The 27,386-nt window shown below is 37.0% G+C and overlaps 1 protein-coding gene across 5 annotated transcripts; it reads left to right on the forward strand.

Annotated features, from left to right (window-relative positions):
* The first annotated feature begins 5,145 nt into the window (after window positions 1–5,145).
* On the forward strand, window positions 5,146–27,376 carry LOC112506466 (DNA polymerase zeta catalytic subunit). Of its 5 annotated transcripts, none has more exons than XM_025110530.1 (26): window positions 5,146–5,181; window positions 5,267–5,436; window positions 6,159–6,241; window positions 7,676–7,733; window positions 8,483–8,532; window positions 8,621–8,733; window positions 9,650–9,692; window positions 10,733–10,801; window positions 11,544–11,696; window positions 11,807–11,963; window positions 12,055–12,146; window positions 12,229–12,639; window positions 13,825–14,692; window positions 15,164–15,259; window positions 15,651–15,875; window positions 15,945–15,998; window positions 16,067–16,416; window positions 16,935–17,077; window positions 18,643–19,231; window positions 19,894–20,040; window positions 20,717–20,992; window positions 21,621–21,728; window positions 22,714–22,919; window positions 24,437–24,740; window positions 25,776–26,396; window positions 26,876–27,376. In XM_025110530.1, exons 2-26 carry the CDS (start codon window positions 5,325–5,327, stop codon window positions 27,047–27,049), a joined length of 5,502 nt encoding a protein of 1,833 aa, XP_024966298.1. In that variant the 5' UTR covers window positions 5,146–5,181; window positions 5,267–5,324; the 3' UTR covers window positions 27,050–27,376. The 5 variants fall into 5 exon arrangements, with proteins under 5 accessions (XP_024966298.1, XP_024966301.1, XP_024966300.1 ...); XM_025110533.1 differs by lacking the exon at window positions 5,146–5,181 and having other exon boundaries at window positions 5,216–5,436; window positions 18,643–18,767; window positions 18,876–19,231; XM_025110532.1 differs by lacking the exon at window positions 5,146–5,181 and having other exon boundaries at window positions 5,216–5,436; window positions 12,229–12,414; window positions 12,496–12,639.
* Window positions 27,377–27,386: the final 10 nt, after the last annotated feature.

The raw sequence follows: 27,386 nt of genomic DNA on the forward strand, positions 1-27,386 counted from the left end.
TACAAACTGTTTTACTATTCTTGTAGACCCTCAAGGGACCAACAGTCCTTTTCAATGAAACTGGTCAAGGAGCGAACTCAGTAACAGATGGCACTGAGGTAGCCGACTGAGAAGTAGCACCAGATTGAGATGATGTAGACGAAGGCTTATGTTTCATCTTTAGTTTGGATTTTAGCTTATTATTCTTGATTGAATTGTCACTTGACTTTCCATTTATGAACATTCGAAAAGTGATATGAGGCTCACTCACTAACTTCGTCATATCATTGTAGAGAAGAGAAACAAGAGTACTTTTGGGATCTTTTAAGAATGCCTTTTCAGAATCTTGGCTTGCTCATAATTATGGAGAGTTCCATAAATAGTAATAAGAGGCATATTCTCAAGATCTTTGCTTGTCTTGATACAAGTACAAATGTTTTTCCAGAAATCTAGTAAACAGTCCATGAACTTGCACAAGACTTCTTCATGTTCATAGACTCTGCCATGAAGCTTCAGATCATTGAGGAGACTGTTAAACCTATTGTAGTACTTAGTGAGAGATTCACCTTTTCCATGCACAAAGAGCTCATATTGCTTAATGAGGTCAATCTTCTTGTTTTTCTTTACTTCAATGGTTCCTTCATACATAACTCATAGGGTGTTCCACATGTCTTTAGCAGTAGTGAGGTTCACCAAAGAGTGGTAAACATCGTCGGGAAGAGACGAGACAAAAATAGCACTTACTTTGGTATCCAATGAAACTTTCCTTTTGTCATCTTCATTGTACTGTTGAATGATGAACCTTCCTGTAGAGTCAGATTTTTCTTCATCATCATCAGAATCATTTGAAGAGTCACCTTCATCTTTGTTCTTTCCATGATGAAGCCAGACTTTTGGAACAATAGGGCCATCATTGAGGATAGAGAAATATTAACTATCAATACCCTCAAGGAAGAGTGTCATGCGACTTTTTCACAGAGGAAAGTTGTTTTTTGTTGAACTTGGGAAGCTTGGCAATAATGTCATTGTCATGGTAAGAAGAAGGAGCGAAGTTGGAAGAAGAAGAGACCATTGCAAATCTAGCTTATGAGATTAAGCTAACTGCTCTGATACCACTTGTTAGTCCCGAATGAGATGCCAATAAACAAATAGTAAATCATAGAAGAGGGGTTGAATACAATTACACAGACTTTTTTAACTTTTTAATTCTGGTTGATGAAAATCAAGAATTAACACACATAGATACAATAAAGATTGTTTAAGAAGAAGGAGAAGATAACCTAACCTAAACAATCTTACAAAGAGAAGAACTTGCAAGAACAACACAAAGAGTACTTGGAAGGAAATAAAGAACATTAAGATTTTCTTCACACATAGGAGATTAGGGAATAGAAGAAGAGAGAGCCAATTGCCTTGAAAATGCACTTAGAAATCTTTCAAGGAAGTCACTCTGCATGGGAGATGCATATTGCCTTTTATACTACCTTCAGCATTAAATGCATGGGGACGTTTATCACTTGAGGATAAGAAGGTAGGGGTTGACTTGACCATTGTTGATATTTCATTTTCATCGTATACCGTGTTCATAAAAACACTGTTAATGCACAGATAAACTTTTGTAGAGATATGGTTAGTCTGTAGGAAGATCTTCTTTGGATGAATTAGTAGTTTCAAATAGCTACTTACAAATCTTCGGTGTATGAAGATCTTCCTTCAATCGGCTTGTAGCTTCAAATTGTTTTCAATCTTCAAATCAACTACTCTGGAGTCTTGGTGTTTAATTTAGACAGTTGATCCACAGTACTGCATCGGTGACCATCTGTCTTCACATCGACAAGTCTTCGATTTTTCCAATGACTTTAAGTATGTACCAAGACACCAATATACAAAGAAACCAATAACTACTAAGTGTTGATAGGATAGATGAACAGATCAATAGGTCATCAGCAAATCAATAGATGACCCAATAATTATGCTGATAGCAGAGTGTAGGGTGAGGTGAATGCTAAGTTAGAGTAGTGGAAGGGAGCTTTGAATCACTAGGCTTGCATATTAGTCAGTCTAAGACAAAATAACCATGGTATAGCTTTAGCAAGGAATGGATTAAATAAGGGTGTAGAAGTAAGCAACAAGGAATAGAGGGTAACCCCAATAACATTTTAAAGTATCCAGGCTTAATGATTCGTGGGAAGGGTAAATTGTAGGTGAAGTTACACACTACATAAAGGCGGGATGACTAGAGTAAAGATTGACTACTGGAGTGTTTATGATAAAAGGTTACCTATAAAACTAATGGAGAAATTCTTCAAGGTAGTATAAAACCAACTATCTTGTATAGTTCAAAGTGTTGGGCAGTAAAGGCACAAGTGACGAAATTGGAGGTTGTTGATATGGACGTGTGGTCAGACCATGCTAAGTAAGATCTCAAACGAAGTTTTTTGATCGAAACTAGAGGTTACACTTATCACATATAAAATGAGAGAGGGTAGATTGAGGTGGTTTGAGCATGTTTGTAGAAGTCAGTTAACAACACAAGTGAAGAGAGTGGAAAGTTGATGGTTGATGTAGCGTGGAGGGGTGAGCATAGGAGAATGTAGTTTGACTAGTTGAGGATGAACATGATAACTTTATGAATTTTCGATGAGATGACATATGATAAGAGTTCTTAGAGGCATACATAGTAGCCAACATAAAGGGTTTCGAAAGGCGGGTAGAGAGTAGGAAAATAGGCTCCTTGTGTGGGTTAGTTGTGCCTAATAGGACATGAGAGTTCATTACTTGTCTTTCTTTCTAGTCTTACCTACATGTTTAATTTGTTATTCTAAAATCCCACATCGGTCTGAGAGGAGAATGAAGGTTGCCTTATAAGGGACTAGATACCTTATCTCTTATACGTGTTTTAAAACCATGAGTCTAGGTATAGACAAAATGGACAATATTTGGTACGGTTCGCCGGGGATGTTACAACTATGTACATTCTTTTTTACTTGCTTTTCTTGTCTTACCTCATTACACTGTCTGTTTGCGCACCATCAAATCATTATTTTTACCTGTTTTATCACCTATCTTATTATCAGCTTGCACACACCCTGGTTTCGTGCACAAGCTGGGGTATTCACGGAACCATCTCGATACTACTAGTCGAGGTAAGATTTGTGTATATTCAATCCTTCTTACTTTCAAATGAGATATATGGTATACCAAATTCATTTGATTCCTTTTGTACATGATTCGAGCCAAAAATGGTGCTTGGTTCATTGGAATCCCTCGGAATTTGAGGGAATTGAAATGGTTAATTCATTGATCAAATTCCATTCATGCATTTGGTTTATTCTTAGAGTTTTGGTGAGAAATTCAAATTTAAAATATGGTGGAATGTAAATTCCCTAGCTTCTAGTAAGGAATTCCAATTCCTTCCTCCTATCTTTTAAGAAAACTATCATACTCTTATGTTTACTTCATTCATTTCCATCCTACTATGATGGTTTTCACCACCACCACCATCGTTGCTGCCATCATCATCGTCGTCGTCGTTGTCACCGTTATCATTGTCGCCTTTACCCCCACCACAACTATCGTCGTTACCACCACTGCCGCTACCGTCGCCATAGTCATTGCCACCATCACTAGTACCACCACTACCATTGACACACACCACCACCACCACTAATATATTCAACAAACCAAACAAACATATTTAAATTCTTTTGAAGATTCTATTCCAATTCCTGCTAACTAAATGCATGGTTAGACATAATTAAATTCTTTTCGAATTATCTTTGACATATTTCAATTACAACACATTCCATTAAGTGAACCAAACACCACAAAAATCTTATGATCCATACTGACACCTCTAAATGGACACATATTCAACTAAAACCCTGATCCTAACCTGTTAAACCAAATGGGTTGACCCAAAAATTGAATGGTATTTATGTAGGTCCGTAAACGAATCGAACGAATACGACTAAAGCCTTGTTCATGTTTATTCACTTAACTTAACCGATTAAATGAATCAACACGGACACTAAAAGAACGAAATTTTTTGTGTTCATGTTTGTTCGTTAGGAAAATGTGCTTGTTCGTGTTCCTTTATTTTGTTCGTTAAGATGCTAAACGAACGTAAACAAATGGACATAAACGAACGAACACAAATGTAAAAGAAATAATCACATTTACTAATTATTTCATTCCTAAGAAATAATATAATAAAATGTAAATCTTTGTAACTTAGAAGGGATATGAAAATTCTAAAAGTTTAAATTAATTAATAACTTTTACATATTAAATGTCATGATATATAAAAATGTTTATATTATATATATAAATGAATGTAAACGGACATAAATAATGTAGACGAATGGGCTGTTTGGTAGTTGCTGAATGATTAAGGGGTTGCTTGTTTATCTTTTAATAGTTCCATTAAGAGACAACATCTGAATCGTTAAGATGTGAATCTTGTTTGACAACAAAAAAATTGTCTCTTAATGGTTTTAAAACCCTCTGAATGATTTTGTATCATGGATCTCCCTTAACCATTAAGAGCCCTAATTTCATTGTACACAATTACCAAATAACTATATTTCATTTTGCACTATATCATAAGAGCCTCTTAATCATTCTGCACCAAGCCATTCAGCAATTGCCAAACAAGTGGTCGGAATGATTAAGAGGTTTTTATGATATAACGTAAAATGAAATATAGTTGTTTAGAATGAAATTATGAAATAATTAAGAAAGGCCTAAAAGATAGACTTTTATTTAATCAAATAAGATCCATCTCTTAATAAATCAGACATGTTTGGGTTGTTTGTTTACCTCTTAATAGTTCTATTAAGATAATCTCTAAATTGTTAAGAGATGAATCTTGTTTGGTAAAAAAAAAAGTATGCCTCTTAATGGTTCTAAAACCCTTTGAATGATTTTGTATATGGGTCTCCCTTAACTATTAAGAGCTCTAATTTCATTGTAAACAATTACCAATTAATTATATTTTATTTTGCAGTGTATCATAAGAGTCTCTTAATCATTCTGATCACATAATAATTATGTACAAAACCATTCAATAATTACCAAACAGCCCCTGATCAAACTACTAATAGGTAAAACAATCCGAATGCAATGAAAAACGTAAACACCTTTGTTCCAGGGTAAGGTGTACAGAGGAAGTTTTAAATGACACCCGCCAAATAAACCCATGTCGGTTTTCCCTACCAAATCTCAAATTTACAAGCCCTCAATCCTACATTCAAACCCTAATCTTGATGGTGTTTCTCAATTGCAGATGGTGGGAATCGTATTCTAAATAATCAGTCCAGCTTTCTGAAAGCTGAGTGGACTCAATGGAAGACTCCCAGTCTGATTCGAAAATTTTCAGCGTTCGGATAGTATCAATAGATTACTACATGTCTCCTCCAATTCCAGACCTTGATCTATGTTACAGTAGCTTTCAAGGTATATATATGGTCATGAATTTTATTTTATCGTGACATAACTTTTGTATACTCTTACAAGTGTCTCCTTTTTCCATGGTTTTATGCTATTACGTTTTAGAAATTTGATGCGGCTGTTTTTTCTTGATGAAGACGGGTGAATATTTGAACATAAAGTTTTGAACCTTTTTCATTCTTAGAGAGAGATGCATGCATTTGAGCATTTGTACCGGTTAATTTTCCCAACACAACATACAAGGCCTTTATTTTTAACAACTCCCAACTAAACGGTTAAGCATTAACGCTGAAGAAACTGAGATTTGAAATGGATTGATTTTTAGAGCATAAAAGTACATCAACTTTAGTTGTATTTGTGTGGGACTGAGGTAGTATGTTCTTTTCCGTTGATATAATCACATGCTATTTCCAATACCAAAGATTTTATGTTCATCTGAAATATCTCTGTGTGGTATTTATTTAAAGGTTTTTGTTATATATGTTATAAATGCTAATGAACAACAATGCATTTAGGGATTTTTTAACAAGCCTGGTACTTGCTATTTGCAGACATACTTATGCAAAACTGACTATACATTCACATCATAAATATAAAAACTTATGTTTTATTATTTTCATGTGTGGAGTTTGTAGGATATCTAGTCTTGAAGGTCTATTATTTTCTGTGCACAAAAGGTTCTGTACGAACACATGTGTTTTAATATCTTATATATCTGAATGGGATAGGTGGGAAGGTGAATGAAGTTCCTGTGATCAGAGTATATGGGTCGACTCCAGCTGGCCAGAAGACCTGTTTGCATATTCATCAAGTAAGATTCTCAGTCCTACTCATTTACAGTTTTGGCGTTTATTTGTCAATGTTCGAAAAAGCTCGCCGCAACAGCCGCCATGGTGTGCCGTGAATCACAACCACCGCATTCCCTTAAAACCTGGTAGTGAGCCTGTGACTTTAAGGCCTACAGATAACCCCACATCCAAAAGGCTGAGATAGAAAAACAGGTCAAGGAGTTGCTGTTAAGTGGTATAATCAGGGCAAGTGTGAGTAACAGTTCCATTCAGTTCGGTTCGGAAAACTTTCCGCCGGGGCCTAACATCAAAGGCGCAAGTTGATCTCTAGACCATATCCAATCAGAGGTGCACAAGAACGAGTCTTTATTTCCAGCCGCCATATGGTTAGCCTTAAAGCCTTAAAGACGGAGTCCAATCGCGAGAGTCTAAACTTTGTTGCACTGGTCCGAGTTCGTAAAAGCTATCAGATAATGATTTTATAGAGGTCTCTCGCTGACGCCTTAGTTTGATTGAGGAGATGCTCCTTCCGTGAGGGGCCTTTCATATATGGAGTCAAAAAAATGTTTATCACAGAGCAAGTCCCCCTCAGTCTCTTATGAGTGGCCTATGTGAATATGAGCCAGGAGCAAGGATTCTTGCCAAAGCTTGTGTCTCATGCCACATATGCCTGAGGCATGCCACGGCGTAATGCACGGTTTTTGTAACACGATATTGATTTTACTTATCTTTTTGTCTTATTTGTTAATTTTTAATATATAACTTAATTTAAATTCCTTAGTATATATATTTATGATAATAGTTGAAAACATATGTTCATGTATATACTTTTATATATGATATAGAGATTTGCCGCCATAAGTCACGCTTTAAAAAACGCTGTGACCTCGCTGTGGCTTCCAAGGCTTGAGGCTTGACCTCACCGCCACGCCACGCCACGCCTCACGCTATTTAGAACCTTGTTATTTGTGTTTGTATGCTTGAGTGTGTGATGACCTGTTGTTCAAATGATGTACTGTCTTTGTTCCTACTTCATAATGAGTTGCATTCCTGGAGATGATATGAAGATTCTATACCTATTAAATATAGTGTCCTGTGATTGTGAAAACAATTTCTTAATGACCCTTAGTCTTCTCTAAATGGAGCTCCATTACATATTCCACAAGACAAGATGGAGATCTGACAGTAAATTTGGAAGTAATAAGGAAAGCACATAACTTATCATAATGCAACTGGACATGGGGAATAGTCTATTTAGGTAGCGAGAATGCTGGAGTGGTCCCTGGAGAAAGAGTGAATTTTTGAGCCATAAAGTTGTATCAGAAAATGTAACTGGTTAATTACAGGAGGTTGATATGGTGTAATCAAGTTTCAGTTTTCTGATACAGAGTGTCTAATCATCTTATTGATCCTTGTCGAATAGTTCTTGAGTGTGAATTATCTTGATTGTCATGCAGGCTTTACCCTATCTATACGTTCCTTGCTCGGATATAGTTCATCAACCAGACCAGGAAGGTATTGCGCACATTCTTATAATAGGTCCTTGTTTTTTGGAATACATTTTCTAATTACAGACTCTGGAAACTGCTTTTGATTATGTCTAATCTAGAGCTGTATGAATGATCTAGAGCTGTCGACTGGAACCTTGAATTGGTATTAAATACTAACCCTTGTGAACTGTGATTATCAGGATGTTTATGTATAATTAAAAATGATGCTGAGAAAATTCCTTTGATATTCTTTATTGACACTGACGTCATTAAATTTATTTCTTTTAACCAAGCATTTGAAGTTCTTAGGTTTCTTACTTTGGGTTCGAAGAGGCTGTAATACAAGTTAGCCTCAAAGTATAATGAAAAATTATTAATTTTATGGGCTTTATATGAAACATTACAACATCGTAAGTCATTGAGGGCTAAAGAGTAAATCCAAAGCTGGACATGGACCTTGAAGTAATGTTTGTCACCTTGTTCCTGGTTTGTTCTTTTGTTTGAGTTTGACCAACTTGGTAATTTATGCACTTCTTAGATCTGGTTTTTGTTACTTTTATAGGGGGTGATGATGTAATATACTCGTATCTTTGAGTATTGAGATTCTTATTTTTCATTATAAAAGTGAATGGAGTGCTTGTTGTTGGTAGCCCAAAATTTTGGCATTGCTTTAGCTGGATATAGTTGATGTCTTTTCAAAGCTAATGACATTTTGATTTCCTTTTTTGTTCACCCTTTTGCTCATCATTAGTATATTATTCTCATATTGTTCAGGTGATGCTTGTGTGCGAATGATATCTCTTGCTCTTGAGAAGGCACTGAAGGTATTTTGGTATGAGAAATGCTATATGCAGCAGCTCATGTTAAAGTGTAGGCACTGATGTTGATTAGTTAATTCTTCAACTCTTGCAGCTTAAAGGTAGTGCTGGTTCAAAACGGCAGCATGTGCATAGCTGCAGTCTTGTCCGTGCAAGAAGGTTTTATGGTTATGATGCATCTGAGCAACTCTATGCAAAGCTTTACTTGTATCCAATGCTTTAGTCTGTTAAATTCACATGTATGTGATTTGTAGGATGAGTTTTCTTCTCTGCCATGTTCGCTAGTTCTTGAAGCAAGGAGAGAATTGTTTGGTTAGGATGTTAAGGTAGGAAGCTAACAGACTGTATTTGAGATGCTGAAGCATTTTGATCAGTGAAGATAAAATATATCATATTCAGAATGTTTGAACAGATTGACTAAACCCAAGTTGTATCAGTAAAACTGCAGTTACAGATTTGACAGGCCTTCTAATAACTGGCTTTACTCTCGCAGTTCATTACATGAGTTTCAGTGGGCCTAACATATGAAGTCTGAGCTGATTTCTTCTTCTGGTGTAACTATTATCTTTCTTCCGTTGTTGGCTCTTGTGATTTTTGGTTTTTCTTTATACCATACAACCTAAAATGTTAAGAGAATGTATAAATTGTTTTCGTTATTTCTATCATCATTTGTTGGATCTCACATGTACTTCTTTATTTTTGCTTGCCAGCTTCTTTAAGTATATAAATCTTGTTGTCCACCCATGTAAAATACTGGATGAGGTGTTGTACTTTCTTGGCTGCTATTTTGTTTTTCCTTGATAGTTATAGTTTGGCTGCTCAATCCAGGTTTAGCCTAGTTTTTGTTGTTGTCCTGTTATCATATGTTAAAGGGCATTTTGGTGACATACTCTGGGATTAACTTTGACCATTCTCCTTGAAATTTAAGAAATATATAAAATTTCCTTTTTTTTTTTTTTTTTTGGTTTATCTTAAATTACTAGATATCCTAAGAGTTGAAGATAGTTTTCTATCTTTATTAGAACGACAATGATCAGAATCCGAAATTTAATCATCTCCATTTTTTTTTCCAAGTGGTCATACTACTTTGAGTTATGTCATAGCTCCTTGACAAAGATCAAAGATATCATCCACAGGATGTCTCTCGGGCAGCAAAGCTTCTTTTGGTAAACATCTGAAGCTTCTATATGTTTGTCAGTTTTGGCGTTTTGTTCTTAACTTGAATTCTATCTCCTATATTGTGTACTTTGTGTTTTGCTTATCTGGTTGTATTACTCTGCTTCGGTATACTATTTGTCTTTCACATGCATATAATGTCACTGTAAAGGACCAAATTCATCTTCTTCAGAAATGGGTTATTGTGATCCTTTATTATGCAAATATAGCAGACTAGCAGTGTCGTCCAGCCTTTACTGAAGTTGAGGTCTCATGCTACATGAGCTTTCTCATGTAATCAAAGATGAAGGATGTATTTGAAGCTCATCTGGAAATTTCTGTCTTAGTCGTCAAATATATCCACTTAAGTGCCTATTTTGGCAATTAAATCAAAATATGCGTGCCACTTGCCAGTTGGATGATGTTGATATTGCATAATTTCCCACTATAGCTGTTTCAAAGTCTGAACCATCTGGTCTTATAGTATCTTGCCTGGAAAAGGATTGATGCCTGTAATTGGGAAATTCATGATGACAGAGGGATGAAGGGAGATTATCTTGATGAGCTTACTGATTTAGAACAGCCAGGTACAGTAAGTGCTTAGGAAGGAATCAGTGATATGCATGATGCCCTAGGTAACATGTATAGAAACATATGATGGCATGACTACTCGTTTCCAATCTCATTGGACTATTCTAAGGGTTGGCCATTTTCCTGACATGTTAGACGATGTTGAGGGCTGTACATTATGATCACATCAAAGGTGGTGAGGCTGGGTCATTTTGCCATCATATCAAACTATGTTGAGGGTCGGTCTTATAAGTATATTTACATTTTAACTGTCCCTTGATACAGATAAGCATGCATGGGTGTAGTATCCAGTCACATTATCCATGGAATCTATTTTTATCTGGCAGTACTACTGGTTATGTTAATGCTGTTATGTAGTTGAGTGTTCTTTTAGTTTTTGTTTGACATCTTAACGAAAACAAAGTTTTTTTCTGTCATGACTTCCAATGTTAACCTTCCACTATTGGATCCCATTTCTCAGGGTGGTTCAGTTCTTGAGAAGAGTTTGCAGCCTCATGAGTCACATATTCCATTTCTTCTCCAGTTTCTGGTAAAGACTCTTTTGCTACTAAACTTCAGTACAGAAAGTATACTAGTTTCCTGATGCCCCTGATGTTTATATTATTGTTGGTGGTTTTTGTTATAAAAGCTTCAGTACAGAAAGTATGCATGTCAGTCTCAATATGCATGGGTGGTCATCTTGAGCAGACTTATGAACTCATAAGTTATATAAGCTTGGGTTTACATATCTATTGTATATACCCCATTCATCTCATCTTGATTCCTTTTGGTGACCCTTGAATATGGGGCACACAATTGCAACTGATGCTGGGTACTGAAAATGTACCAGTGGTGGTTATCGGTTTTTTATAAAATGATGGTTCATTAGAACAGGAGGTGTCATAAATTAATATCGGTTGTTTGTGACCCAGAAAAACCAACCTTTGATCTTGCTTGTCTATAGTACTAAATTATGTTTTCATGATCTATGAAACGACATGTGTGTCATAAGTGATTATATTCGTCTGGCGGGGTGTTTATTGGATGGGGTATAGATCAGCCTTCCTCACAAGGGAGATGGGATGATCAGAATTACCGCATATGTTCTTCTTATAGCTATGCTTTCTTGTATACATGTACTATTTTGGCCTGGAGTGTGCTTTTTCATAACAAAGGTGAAGCAGGGTCATGACAGTACACTCATCCAACTTCCATAGAATGGTGCCTTTCTGGTTTTGACTGCACTTCTTTCAGTAATGTCTTTCTACCTTTCCTTGATTCACGCTCTCTAGGTTGATTATAACTTGCATGGAATGGGACATTTGCATGTATCAAAGATGAAATTCCGCCTTCCTGTACCACATGTTTTCACTCGGAGGAAGGCAAATTACTATGTAGAAGATGAGCAACCAATGGATCAGTCCTCGATAGCTACTAACTCTCAGGTTATAGTTGTTAGGGTGCATAAATTTATGGTTTTTAAATATAGACATGGATGAGATGGTCTGAATTTATAGTATTTTCATTTGTCTACAATTATGTGGGAATCCGTCAGGCAGATTCAAATGGCGATGTTTTTCTAGAATCAACAATCTGGTTGTCATCCACTATTCCTGACACTTGGACTTGGCATTCCCCTAGTCAAAATCTAGAGGATAACCTTGTTAAACGTCAAAGCGTATGTGAACTTGAGGGAGATGCTGCTATTGATGGTTAGTTGTGTTTTGGAGTCTTACAATGTTATTATCGATCCTCCTAGGCACATGGAAATGACTGAATTTATGTCAATTTGATTTTTTGCAGATATCCTTAACCAGCAATATAAATTGTACTCATCACTGTCACAGACACTTTCGGATGTCAGAATGGTTCAGTCACTCATACCAATTTGGGAGGTCTTTTTCAATCTTGTGGACATTCTCATATTTCCACTCAACCATAAATTCTTAACCATCAGTTTGTTCTTCATTGTTATAGGAATTTGAGAACACTGGAATGCATATGGAACCCATATCATCTGATCCCGGAAGACCTAGCCCACATAATGTTTTGAGTGCTTTGTCAAATAAAGTTGAATTTGAAAACAATCTATTGGAATTGTGTGCTGCAGAAAGTTCCTTACCTTGTACTCCAACTGAGACCGAGAAAATGTTTTTGCAATCTGTAAGATCTTTAAGTGAAGGAAGAGATATGGTTGAAAGTGGACAGGTCAACATTGAAAATGACAGCAGCAAACATTTGCAGTCATCAAACAAGAGACTATTGTTATCACAAGATTCACAACACCGCTACACTGCAAAACCGGATGATATGAAAAGTGGTAGTCCAGTTCTGTTATCAAGTGGTGAACTGCAATCATCAGAAGCCATTTTTTCATATGACTTAAAGGTCAGTTCCATATATGTAGAGATATATATCAGTGAGTCATATTAATTACCATTTCTTGATGGTTAGGTGGTTGGTTGTCTGTTATTGCTGCAGCTACTATGAAGTAAATACATGCTTAAATGCGATGTTCTTTCTGTTCTGTACTCCATGGAAAAGGGGTATACTGGGTTTTGATAACCATCACTTAGTGTAGTTCAGTAGCTTCACGATCTAATATTTAGTATTTTATTGGAAGTGGTGCTATATAGAAGCTTAAATAAAATTATTCAAATCTATGCATCATTACTCGTCCCTTGCTGGTCATGTCGATCAACGTAAATTCTGAAGAAAGATGTCAGGTCTATAGCTATCGGTGATAAATAAGGTACAAGGATTGGAAAAATAGACGACTTCCGATCATGTTCTAAATTGTTGTGGCAGGAAAATGATATCTAAAACTGCAACAGAATACATGAAACATATGCAATTGGTTTGTCGACAGTGTCATTATTTCTGTTTGTTTCTTTCGCAGTGCTCAAAAACAAAAAGAAAATACATGATTTGCTTTGCCTACCCTTCCCCCCCAGCCCAAAAGATCAGTCAAAATTGTTAATAGACATTAGCTGGGATCTATAACTGATGTTTCTATTCTCTGGTATCTACGGTGATCACATGCTTCCCTTTCACTCTCTTTTTTCCAGGATTTGGTTTTTATACTCTTTTTACCTGATTTCTCTTAGTTGACTACTTGTATGGTACACAAATTCTCTCATCAATAAGTTTTATTCTTTTACTGGGTAAAGGGAAACATTTTCATAGTTGCATGATTTTTTGCTGCTTGAAACCTGTTTTCTTGTTGAAAGTTATGTACATATGTATTCTATGTTACATGTTTATCTATCTCTATTGCACCATATTCTCACTAATCTCTCGCCGTAATCTGAGCAATCCTTGCCGCTGATGATTTTGGGTAAATCACAGTAAAGCAGAAAGGAAAGTCTCTCCGGGAACTTTTGAAGCTGACTATATTGGCAAGATATACGTTGTGTAGCTTGCTAAATGCTGAGTGTATTTCTGGTCCAGATCTTCTATAAATCTTCTGAACAGTTTTAGTTGTGTTATGAATAAATGTGTGTCTATATACATCTCTCTAGGTTACCTATAGTCGGTTCCTGTAATTCTTTCATGTCTGTGAATGGTGTCTAGGTTGCAGATCCCGAGGCTTTGAGGCTTCTAAATTGGCTAGCATCTTCTCAAGCTGCAGAGGATATAAACTCTGATGATGAACTTATAAGAGAGACCATTTTAAGTCCATTAATGCCTGCAACAACGATTAATAAGGTGCTGGAAAAAGCTGATATGGAATTTGTAAGTGCATCCCAACAAGAGTGTCAAGACATTCTTGATTGTGTTGAAGATTCAACTGATGTAGAGTGTAAAAATAAGAGTAAAAGCTCTCCTTCCACTTTTGATGGTAACTCTTCTCCTCAATCATTATCAAGGAAAGAAATTCCTCAAGTGGATGGATCTGGTGACGGTAAAAAACTGGTACATTATACTGGTAAAACATCTAACATGGAGAAGTCCCTGAAAGAGAGAGTACAACTTGATTCTGGTTCAAGTTTCAGCAGGAAGCACAAAAGAAACCGTCCCTTATGGAGCTCTTTGCCTTTTTGTTTGTCCGAGAACATGAATGATGTTCAACCAACTAATGTCAAAGTTGGTAAATGTGATGGTGAAATAAAAATTGGTACGGAAACTTGTGCGGCAGCAACCAATGCTGGCAGGTGTTCTGATGATGCAGAAAAATGTTTATCAAAGTTAGGAAGTACAATTGTTGGATGCTCACTTCGTGATCTGATGAGGAGAAAGCGTTCTCATCGGGGTGAGAGGCCAACAGTTGAGATTTGTCATGATGCAGAGGTTACTCCAGAGGAGGAATCAAATGACTACACCATTTCCTCTACTAAACGAAGGAATGATGAGCAAGAAACATGTCCTCCAACCGTTGGTGATTCAGAAGCTATTTATGTGAAGGATATGAATGTGGAAGCTTCTGCTGTGCAGGCATCTGGTAAGGCTCTCCATGCAGAGGATAACATTAATTCTTGTTCATACAGAGGGTAGACTGCTTTTTTTTTCTTCTGGTATTAAGTTTTTAATTCCCTTGAGCACCTCCAAGGATGGATGTGGTCATTCATGTGAAGGACTAATTGCAGGCTTGTTGCTAGAGCAGCTGAAGGATCAAATGACCATGAAATGACTGGTTTTATTGCAGGGAAAGGAGTAATTCAGAACTTACCATACATCCCCTAACTTTGAGGATGAAAATCTGCTCTTAAAATGAATCTTGAAAATTTTCATAGTAAGGTGTCAAATGACATTATTAATTTATTAGGTGATGACCAACTTTTGGGAAGTGAAAAACTTCTGGAAAAATGCTGCTATTTCAAATGGTTTGTCTACTTGTCTGGTTGAAAGAAAAATATTAAGTAGGCTACATACACCTCCAAGATTAGTTTTAACAGAGAAGTATCTTCTACAGGAGTCACAGGGACATCGGCAGAGGATCTAGAGATTTCAACCAGGACGACTCTCATGCAATCAGACGAGGGTGATGGAGTTCATAGTAGGCATACTGGTATGTGTGTGCTTGACAATCCAACATTAATAGTAAATGAGTGGACTCTATTATCTTAAGTTTTTGCAGGAGACCTCGTCTGTTAAACTTGACAAATGGACCCCCTGCAGTTGGTTCGTCACCAACTGTCACCCTGGTTGCTGCTTTCCTGCAGATGGGGATAAGGCTGAAGAACTAGTCTAGACCTTTCTCCATGAATTATTTCTTGAGTAGTCATACATACCAAGTTTCAGTGGAGGGCCATGTTAATTTTATACCTGTTATTGGATGTTGCATGCGAAAAACTCGGGATCTGTTTGACATGCACTTGAATGTATCTCTCTCTACCAGTTATGCTGATGTCATAACCGTTTGTTTCCATTGATAACAATCTATTTTCTGCATCATTTAGTTGAGGACAAAGACATTGATGAGTGGCCCCATTTCGTTGATGGGACTTATCAAGAAGTTAAACACACCAAGTCTAAAATAGATGACCCGACACCTCGCCAAGATCAAGCCATGGGAGTTCCTACTCACTATTGTAACGATGGTTCCCATCTCTACATGTTGACACCTGCAATGTTACCTCCATCAGCAGATGATGTTAAAAGATGGTTGCTTCATGATGGTACTGGTACAGCCAACTTTTGTTGAAAGTTCATAATTCTTCAGGATTATGCTTATGTTGACTCTTTGATGTTAGATGTCTTGAGAGAGAATGTAAATGCATCAACAGAAGAATCTTCATCACCAAAGGGTAAAGTATTATTAATGTTTCCAAGTGACAGGTTCTACAAGTACATAGTAATTGTTAAGTGTTTGCAGGTTCCCTTGGTCATGCCATGGATTCACTAGATTTTTCTGCTGACATGAAGAATGGGCCTCTGTTGGACTCAGGATCAACGTTTAGTATTGAAACTAATTTGGATCATTCGAAAAAGCTAGGTCAGGGAAGCCATGTTTTGAAACCACAGACATGTACTCCTAGGGTGCCGGCAGTTTTGCGAACTGAAGAAAATACTTTGCAATCGCAGCAGCACAATATTTGCTTACAAGATGTCTCTCAGATATCTGGTCCTGAAGGAAAATCAAAATTGACTCCTCTGAGTCAAGCAGGCTTTAGGGATCCTGCAAGTATTGGTGCAGGACAGCAGCTGACTATGTTTAGCATAGAGGTTTGGTTGGTTTCTCCTTGACATCACTGTTTGACATTGTAGCATATGCCCCTTGTTTGCATCAAGGGAATGATTGAATCTATGCAGCAACTTTTCTGAAAGAGCCACACTCGTAATTACATGTAGATGATTTTACTTAAAGCATGAAGTATCGGAGTTAGAATCATATAAAATCTGTCAAAAATTTAGACTAATAAAAAGGATAGTTGTGGAAACTCCTGGAAGAAGCGAATTGGAACTCATGAGGAGTTATTTTTGCCTCATCCCATATTAATTACAACTGAATGTGCTCAACTTGAAGCATGAGTCATTGACTTCTATGATGGTTATGGGAATGGCGTGCATGCTGATTTGTGTACTCTGCATCCTATATTGTTGAACTCTCAATTGACATGTTCTCTTAGACTATTCATCATGTTTGTACGTGTAGATATATCTGAATCTGGATAACCGAATATTATGTTTGTGTTCAGAAAGATATCTTTGTTATGCGAGACTAATGCAACACTTATTGACAGGTCCAAGCCGAATCTAGGGGAGATCTAAGACCTGATCCCCGATTCGATGCTGTCAGTTTCATAGCAGTTGCCATCCAGGAAGATGATGAGTCAATAATCAATAGTTATGTCCTCTTGCGCAGTGAGACGGCAGCTGTTAGAAGGTGGACCATTTTATTACCCATAGATTCCGCTTTGCTTAGCTTTTTTGACACTAAAAGATGATGGAACCTCACTCCGATTGTATGTTAGCCATTGCATTTAAAAAGACCTTATTATTTTATTTCTTGAGTGACTGAAAAACCCACCATAACACTCCAAACTTTAAAAAAGAAATTAATACTTGAAAAAGGGAATTGATTGCATGAAAATGGGAGCTTCACTTCATCTAGTTCTTGAACATGAATTAATTACCTGAAAACGTGGAGCTTTACTTCATTTGTCACTCTAATGACTAAAATTATTCTTTGTGACGTTCTGCTATTTCTTAGGAAATTTTAAGTTCGAGTACTAACATGGAAGCTAGAGTAAAGTTCCGTTGTTAATGCAACTATTTTTCTTGCTTATGCCTAATGCTTGTCGATTTATGACAACAGCATTGTTGATTCATATGTCATTCACCTTTTGTTGAGATCGTTTTGTTTTTGTTTTTAAACGACTTAGGGTGACCATTCATCATCTAAACCAAATGCTAATTATCACATTATAGGAAATTGAAAATAATTGTAATAAAAATCTCTTTAAAACAGAGTCCATGACCAATGTTTGTTTAAGATATTATGAAAGACAGAGCAAGTTTATCCTGCAAAACTTGTTTATAATCTGCCATAATGTACTTCCCCCATCCCAACATTGCAAAATTTGACTTGGTACATGGTTCAAGGAAATCATTTGACTATTTGTGGAACTTTCAAAAAAACCTTTTAATAAATTCGAAATTGAGGAATCTTGTGGACCCAAATTGAACTGCCAATTATTTCTAATGATGATAATAAATTAATAAGTGACTTTAACATGAAAACTTTTCAAATAAGAAAATCATGTGGTTTCGGTGGGGCATCCCAAAAAGAGAGTATTGCAATTCTCATGGGTGGACAAGTAATACAGAACTGCACTGTGCCTTTTTATGATTTATCTTTCTTGAATGAGGTGGTTTGTAAGATTATAGGATTATAGGATCAGTTTTCAATTAGGCATGTAAGATTTGAGATCCTGGACGATTTTACAAATAAATAGTCCTAGACCATAGTGGTTTCCCTGAACACAAACTAAATAGAAAAATACTACTAACTCTTGGTAATAAGGAGGATGGTTGAACTTTCCTATGTCTTGTTTGATCTGTATGATATTCGACCTAAATGAGGTGTTGATACAGTGAGCAAAATTCTGGTGTTTTGTGCAAGTTTATTTTTGTTGTACATGTTCATTTTTGTTGTACATGTTCATTAGCATTGATGAGAGTTGGATCTTTCCCAAGGAATATTCCACCTTTTTCCATGCCTCATCTTTCCCAAAGGAACCTGTTATATTTTCTTGTTCTCCAAAGTCGGAAAGAATTTTGAACACCTAGACCACATTTCTTCTGAGGATTTTCTTTTCTTTTTCTTCACCTCCTAGTAGATAAATTTAGGTTCATATCACTGACCTTTCTTCTATAAGCAGTGTCATGTGTTTTGCTGGTATTTCTAGAAAAGGGTTTCTACTTCTCATGTGGTATTTTACTTCACAGAAATCTGGATGGTATAACAGGTTGCAAGCTGTTAGTTTGCACCCAAGAGAAGCAGTTGTTCAATGACTTCGTGGAAGTCATAAGCAATCATGATCCAGATATACTAATAGGTTGGGATATTCAAGGTGGTTCACTTGGTTTCTTAGCTGAAAGGGCTGCATATCTTGGAATTGGATTGCTTAGTAAAATATCTCGCACACCATCTCAAACTATTTTGAATGCCGGAGTTTCAGATATTCCAGATAAAGGAATGGTGGGTGATGTGCTCCCTGAAGCATTTCCTGACATTGATCCGCTGAATGATGCAATCATTGAGGATGAGTGGGGCCGAACTCATGCAAGTGGTGTCCATGTTGGTGGTAGGATTGTCCTCAATCTTTGGCGGTTGGCCCGCGGTGAGGTTAAGCTTAATATGTACACAGCTGAAGCAGTGGTGGAAGCAGTTCTTAGACGAAAAATTCCATTTATTCATTGCAGAACATTGACAAAGTGGTTTGCTAGTGGTCCTGGAAAAGCAAGATATCGATGTATAGAATATGTTCTAGAGAGGGCAAAGTTAAACTTTCAAGTGATGAACCAACTTGATATGGTATGTGTTGTAAGCATTTTCTTATACTCGGAATAAATTTATGATGTGTTCTTTATGTTTTTAGAAAAGGATAGATTTATACTGTATCATCATATCTTAGGGTATAAGCTTCGTTTTCTTTCTTCCTATTGTTAGATAATATTTTCTGTAACCAGATCTTTCATTTTATTACTTTTTATGTCTTCATTTGAGTGTTAATGATCCGTCTCAAATTCCAAAAAATATTTCTTTGTGTTTCCGTTCAGTTATTGTTCGATATACAATATGGAATCTCTGTGTAGAAACAGATCTAATATCCATTATGCACCCAATGCAACTGAAGTTGATAGCCTTGCCATTTTTATCCCTACTTTGCAGAAATTGCAACGTAAGAGTGGTTCTTATTTTGGATCCTGGATACTCTGTGTTTTTCTATAATTGAATTTTAGTCAACTTGCCTAGGTGATAGGGGGCGATGATGGTGCTTTTTAATAGAAATCTCCAATATTCAATTGGTTTTAGGCGGTGTCTGAAGAAGTTAAATTGTAAGATTGACATGAAGGATATCCATTAGGGAAGGAAATAATTCATTGAAATCTGCTTTTAGATGTTGTGGCAGTAGCTTTCATATGTTCTGACCACTTGATGAAATTTACAATATGCAGTATCACTTGTGTCTGCAGATAAACAGGACATCGGAGCTTGCCCGTGTATTTGGTATTGATTTCTTTTCTGTTCTTTCCAGAGGTTCCCAGTACCGCGTGGAATCTATGTTAGTGAGATTGGCACACACACAAAATTATCTTGCAATTTCTCCTGGAAGCCAACAGGTTTTTGCTGAACTTACTTCTGTTTAATGCGTCAGTATTAAATCTGTGGACTGCAGCGGTTCTCATTTTTTCATGTGCTTGACCATTTTTTGAAGACAGGTTGACACTAATCCTTCATGGTATATCCAAAAAAAATAGAAAAATCCTTCTTAGTATTTCCTTTTAATCTTAGTATATAAATATAACAACCTTTCTTCTATGGGTGTGAAGCTGTATAAGCATTATCTCTTCCCAAATATGTTGTGAAAGGAGCTAGCATGCAATGGCTTGTCATCCCTTCTCTTTACTTGACCACCTCAATTGGTTGCTTTCTTTTCTTGAGTATCTCAATTGCCCTACTTAAACCAGTAAAGAGCAAGGGACTAAGGAAGCCATCTTCTCTGTGATGGATAACGTTTCGTCTCATAATCACACATTCAATAAACAAAAAGGTTTTGAACTGCATTTCTTTACCTTCCTATTCACTTCATGCCAAATAACCAAGCAAAACAAAAAGAGAAAACAAAAACCAATAGTATTTGTGCTGACGTCTATTTATATAATTAAGTAGAACTCTTGTATATGAATAACTGGCATAGCCTCTTTATCCATCACTGTAGGATCTATTGCGTCTACTACAATTTTCTTTATCTCCTTGATTGATCGGCAGTTACTAAGGTAATTTCATGTCAATTAGGTTGCATGTCAACCCGCAATGGAATGCATGCCACTTGTTATGGAGCCAGAATCGGGCTTCTATGCAGATCCAGTTGTTGTTTTAGATTTTCAGTCCCTCTATCCATCAATGGTCATTGCTTACAATCTCTGTTTCTGTACATGCCTCGGAAAAGTTACCCCTTCGAAGCCAAATACGCTTGGCGTTAGTTCATATACACCAGAACCAGATGTTCTGCAGGGATTGAAGCATGAAGTTCTACTTACTCCAAATGGTGTGATGTATGTGCCTTCAAAGGTAGTGATTCCTTCGAATCTTCCAGCTAAAGACGTATTGCACGCAATCATAATGTCAGTAAAGTTGTTCTCTTTTACATGCATATCAACCATGGAATTTTGGATTAATTGGTAATTAGCTTATAATCATAACCACCAAGTTACACACTGTAAATTGTATGGATCATGGTTGAAAGCTGACATGTAATTCTTACAAATTGGTTAATCATTATGATCAACAAATTCGAGACCTAGCGCACACACACACACACATATATATATATATATATAATTCATTGCTGTATGGATAGGGTTGGTTAGGGATCAGTATAGGGGTGACATTTGAATCCATGATCTAGCAGAGCAAAGAGGTTTTACCTAGGTCTAGGTCTTGGATGCAAATTAGGCTTGAATCTTGGGAGTTGTTTTACTGTAGGCTATTATTAAGGTCCTGATGGCACTGCCATATTGATCTTGTGCTATTCTGGCATATTGCATGTTCTAGATCGTCATTTTGGTTGTAGTGCAGATCTTCTATTGAAAGATTGTTTGCCCTATGAGAGAGAGAAATGTGTTAATTGTCTTATGCTTTATCTTGCTTGCTACTCAAGATTTTATGTTTAAAATTTTATCTTACTGCCATGATTCAGGTCCGTAAAGGCATACTACCTCGGTTACTTGATGAGATATTGTCGACCCGAATTATGGTTAAACAGGCAATGAAGAAGTTGTCTCCTTCGCAAAAAGTACTTCATCGGGTATGATTAGACTACTGACTCGGTCACTTTTTGTATTCCTAGATCCCATGTACTTCTTAATCTGATGCCTAGATCAAGTTGTCAATGCAACTTTATGTAGCAATTAGCATTATTGCTTTCTTTCATATTTATATGGAATATATGTCTGAGAGTTAATCAAATGTGAATTTGTTGTCAAGCATTGTCGGGAAAGATCGTTTTACTCGTACATGGGACAGCTATCTACATAGCCATATGCTTCTTTTAGCCGAAAAGTCATGCATCATTGAACGTTTTCCAAATAAGTGAACGGAATTGCTATTTTCATAGCACTTTTTGGCAGAACTCAAACATCTGACTTAGTGCTGAGTTGGAATGGAAACACAATGCAACCAAACATCCAGCATGGCTGGTTTGGTATTTCTAACATGATTTCTGTGTGGAAATTGGACAACGATGATTGATTTCAGCTTTTGGGCTTATGGGGTTTTGTTATATCTTTTAAAAAAGAGCAATAGCTTTCTTGACATTGTCTGGAAATAGCAGAACTGAATGCCTCATATCATAGAAGTCTCATGCTACTTCTTAGCTTGTTACAACTTAAAGAATTTAACCAGCTGGACAATTCTTGTTTACCTTTCTGCTGGTAATAAGGTGCATAATTGTGCAAAAAGGGAACTTTGTTACTGAAGCATCAAGCTTCTCAACAGATAGCTCATATTTGAATTGTTGTTTAGTCCAAGTATATCTGATAGGCCAATTGGCCAATTTTCTCGAGATTCTGTTAGGGTGTTGGTATTTAATGCTATTTGCAATAGTAGCTGTGTGTTCAAGAGTTATCATGTTGTGATGCCTTTCCATCTATAACTTTGGAGTCAGACTTGGAGTTTGCATGGTCTGTGCTGATTGTTATTCAATAAGGACTAAGGTCATGTTCTATGAGCTCTTGTTCAATAAATATGAAATTTATTGACTATTGACTTGCGTACTTTAATCTTTGTTTCAGATTTATAATGCAAGACAGCTTGCATTGAAGCTAATAGCAAACGTCACATATGGCTATACAGCTGCTGGTTTTAGTGGTCGCATGCCTTGTGCTGAGCTTGCAGACAGTATTGTTCAGTGTGGCCGTAGAACACTAGAAACTGCTATTTTACTTGTGAACACACATGATAAGTGGAAGGCTAAAGTTATATACGGTGATACTGATAGGTATGTTGTTTATCTAATCCATTAAGCTATGTAGTAGTTGTCATTCGTGAATCATTTTAAATGTTCAGTTTCTGTTGTTAATTTTCTGCATAAGTCGCATGCTTAAAATAGTCTTCTTCATTGCCTAGTTTTCTAGGACATAGTGTTCTGTTGTTTAAATAGTCTAATGTACTAGCAATATGCTTTGATAGACAGCTAGTTCTAACTATGCTTGCAACTTCATACCATATTTATAGGTAAATGACAAGTATAGCCACAATACTTGGTCACAATCCCCCAAAAGCCCTCGTGTTTAATGTGTGCCCAATTTTGCGTTAAACTCATTTAATGTGTGCCCAATTTTGCTTTAAACTCATTTACCATTGTTAATGTTACTGTGACATGGTCTTAAAAACTCAACTGTCAACCACAAGGGTGGTGCCTGATTGGTTTGAGCTTGGCTTCAAAGGTCAAAAGTACCAGGAGGTCCCAGGTTCAAATCCAAGGAGGAATAAAGATCCCCTTGTGGCCACGGAGGTTCAAATGCAGTGACTCCGGGCTATCTGCAAAGCAGGTGGTCGCCCTGGGATTAGTCGGCTCGCATAACGGGTTGGATATCCAGGTTAATAAAAAAAAAACCCTCAACTGTCTAGATTTCAGAACTATGGGTATTTCTCTGCTTATCGGGAAATCTTTTCATTTGTTCAGCATGTATTCTTTTGGGTCAAGAGCACCAAATAAAACTGACTACCACCACCACTCATAACTGCCATTATAATGTTATGTCAGAAACCACAGTAGTATTTTAAGCAAATTGTTGACGAAAAGGATGTCAGGAAGAAGACGAGGCCAGTGAGGTGGTCATGAGAAGGTAGTAATCATATCGGGTGAGAGCCAGAAGCGATAGGTTGCCCAGGTCTTGGCAGAGCAGGCGTGGTGGGTTGTCTTCTGCCAGAGGCATGTCATTTTGATGGTGGATTGCAGGTGGCAGTGTTTTTAATGCACCATAGTGTTGGCAGCCGTGTGGTGTGTGTATAACAAAATACACACACATACCCACATGAGAAGTGAGTGATCACTTTAAAGCAGTAGTGTTTGCCCTTGGTTGAAGATAACAAACAATGGCCTTGTGGGCCGTACATAACATGACCGACCCCTTCTACACCTTGAGGGTTATCTTTCTGCTATTACATACATGGTTAGAAAGCGGAGAATGCAGTTTAATTGGTTTTCAGTTCACTGGACATAAGGTAAGACATTGACAAAAATGACGAGCATGGGGTTCATTTGGGCACAAATTGAACTTGAGGCTTTCTTTGAACACTATTACCAAACATTGTGTTTCTTGAAGCTTCGATTTTGTACTAGTTTACACTTTACAAGTTGGCAGAAATATCTAGGGAAATTAATCACTTCTGGAAATTCTTTCTTTAAAATGGAGGGTGAATAGACAATTGCATTTAATCAGTTTCTTCTCTTGCACTCCGTGTATCTTAACCTCATTCATCTATGCATGCTGATTGCTATCTTCTTTGCAGCATGTTTGTACTCCTCCCAGGACGTTCTGTAAGTGAAGCTTTCCAAGTTGGAAATGAGATTGCATCGGCAGTAACCAAGATGAACCCTACTCCAGTTGTACTGAAAATGGAGAAGGTCTACCATTCCTGCTTCCTTCTTACTAAGAAGAGATACGTCGGTTACAGCTATGAGAAGCCTGATCAAGTCAAACCTGTCTTTGATGCTAAAGGTATTGAGACTGTACGCAGAGATACATGTGGAGCTGTATCCAAGACATTGGAGCACTCATTGAGAAATTATTTTGAAAATCAGGATATCAGTAAGGTGAGCTGGGATAAATTATTGTTTTTCATCAATATTATTGCGGAATTTACCATCAACATAATGGCTATTATGCTCTCATGAGACTTGATTCTGTGACCTCTTTTTGTTATTTTAACTTGTATTCTTGAAAAAGAAAACAAAAAGTCCATTTGATAGTCCCATGGATAACCATCTGAACGTTTAGAAGCAAGGCTGTGGGAACATATCTTCATTCTAAGGTAATGTTTGCATAATAGAGTGCTAAAACATACATTTTTCTTACCTTTGACCACCCATAGACAGATTTACATTGGTTAAACTATTTGATTGAAACAATATGATGTTCTAGAGAACATAGAGAGTGTTTCTATCATGCCTTCCCAACAAACACTTATGGCCACAGCCAGGTGCTTATAGTTTGTGAGTTGACCAAGGGTGCAAGAGTCGACCCCCATCCCCCTTGCAGTTGTGCAGTAAACAGGATCACATTTACAAATAAAATAAACTATACCAAATTAAAGAGAAGCCCAGTATATCCTGCTCAAAAGCAGGGTTGGAGGGGTTGGATGTACGATGTCCTGGTCTCTACCCCAAAAGGGTAAAGCTGTTGTTTCCGTGAAGACCCCTGGCTTGTGCCATAATTTGAAAGAAAAGGCAATGACACATATATTATGCAAGACTAGCTCATATTAAGCGGTATAAGGAAGAAAAAACAGTTCCTGAAGTTGGGAGTAGATGATAAAAGATTTTATATAAATCACTTTTAGAACTATGTAGCAACGGCCAGAACATATTTATAGTGGACCCATCTGTGTGTGTCAAACATGTAGCATATGATTTCCCTTGTACTAAGAGCATCCACAATGGATGTTTTTGGAGAGCTTTATGTACTTCAAATATAAGACCTTTTTCAACAATGAAGATCAGGATTATTTGAGCTTCTCTCTTTCTAACTTCTCATTTAACAGAATATGTACTGTTTGCCTGAAAAATGATATGGTCTTTCCTGCATTGCTTTCTATAGTGTATGATGCTCTGCTATTTTTTCTACTGCAGGTCAAATCATACTTGCTACGCCAATGGTCACGCATTTTATCAGGCAGAGTTTCTGTTCAAGATTTCATTTTTGCAAAGGAAGTTCGGTTAGGTACTTACAGTTCACGTGTTACTTCCCTCCCTCCAGCTGCAATAGTTGCCACAAAAGCTATAAGAGCTGATCCACGGGCGGAACCACGGTATGCAGAGCGAATACCTTACGTGGTGGTTCACGGTGAACCTGGTGCACGACTAGTTGATATGGTTGTTGATCCTTTGGATCTGTTGGCGGTTGATTCACCTTATAGATTAAATGACTTATATTATATCAATAAACAAATAATTCCAGCATTACAGAGGGTCTTTGGACTTCTTGGAGTCGACTTAAACCAATGGTTTCTGGACATGCCACGCCCGCTTAGAGAATCTATTGCGAAAAACCAATCTCATGGTCCAAATTCTCATCGAACCAGAATCGATTATTATTACCTCTCTAAACACTGCATCATGTGTGGGGAGTTGGTCCAGGCATCTGGAGCAGCAGCTTTATGTGGTGAATGTTCAAGAAATGAAGCTGCTGTTGCAGTAGCTGTAACTGGAAGGACCTCCAAGATGGAAAGAAAGATTCAACACCTTGCTGCTGTAAGTATTACAAGACTAAAATTAACATGTGTCAGAACATGATCAAATGAGAACCATAAATATCTTGAGAACCTGTTTATTCAATTTTTATTCATGATGAATGTTGTGATAGATATTCATCACGAAAACTACTCAACATGAATATCATGGTAAAATTGCATGATTATTCATCATGAATAATACATAAAATAGTTGGTTCCTAGGCTCTCAAAATATTCATGCTTCTCATTTTAACTTTCCTCCATCCTCACCTCTCACTTGCTCTCCGTCTTCTATATATTTGTTTTGCAAGCCGGTGATTTTCATCTTGGAGGAAAGGTAACCCCACAACCTACCCCTACATCCTACCTCCGTAGGGATTTACCGGCTTTGTTAGTTTGGTATTGATTGACGGCAATAAATTAATTTATGCTATAGATGTCCGTCTTCTTTATAGCTTGAATCCCTGAAAATGTTTGATAAATTGTTATATTTCCCAGATTTGTCGACACTGTGGAGGCGGGGATTGGGTTATAGAAAGTGGCGTAAAATGCACATCGCTTGCGTGTTCTGTCTTCTACGAAAGGCAAAAAGCACAGAAAGGGTTGAAATCTCTTTCCACCATTGCCACAGAATCAGGTTTCTATCCCAAGTGTTCAGCAGAGTGGTTCTAGATTGTATCATGAGTATTATTGTCTATAGTGGTACATGTATTCATCTTTTTTAATCGTCGTGAGTATCGAGGCTGGCTTACGCGAACTGATTGATTTCGTGGGCGACCACAAATGGCTTGGAGTCATCGCACATGAACCTCCATAGCCATAAGGGCTTTGGCAACACCTAGATTCAAACATGGGGAAGGTGAGATGTCAACTGCATCCTCCTGGTATGCCACATATATAATTGTTTTCTATTCTTGTAAAATATCAAATATTCGAATTTTCTAGAAAAAGATGTATTTGTGTATACACAATTAAGAAGCTATGCAAAAGTTAACTAGAAAGATGAGCC

This window comes from Cynara cardunculus, assembly GCF_001531365.2.
Source record: "Cynara cardunculus var. scolymus isolate 2C chromosome LG 2, CcrdV1, whole genome shotgun sequence".
Classification (NCBI taxonomy): domain Eukaryota; kingdom Viridiplantae; phylum Streptophyta; class Magnoliopsida; order Asterales; family Asteraceae; genus Cynara; species Cynara cardunculus.

Coding starts and splice junctions, on each gene's coding strand:
- LOC112506466 (XM_025110530.1), top strand. CDS start 5,325: ATGGAAGACTCCCAGTCTGATTCGAAAATTTTCAGCGTTCGGATAGTA. Junction 7,734..8,482: donor TCATCAACCAGACCAGGAAG/GTATTGCGCACA, acceptor CATATTGTTCAG/GTGATGCTTGTGTGCGAATG. Junction 17,078..18,642: donor GAGACGGCAGCTGTTAGAAG/GTGGACCATTTT, acceptor TTTACTTCACAG/AAATCTGGATGGTATAACAG.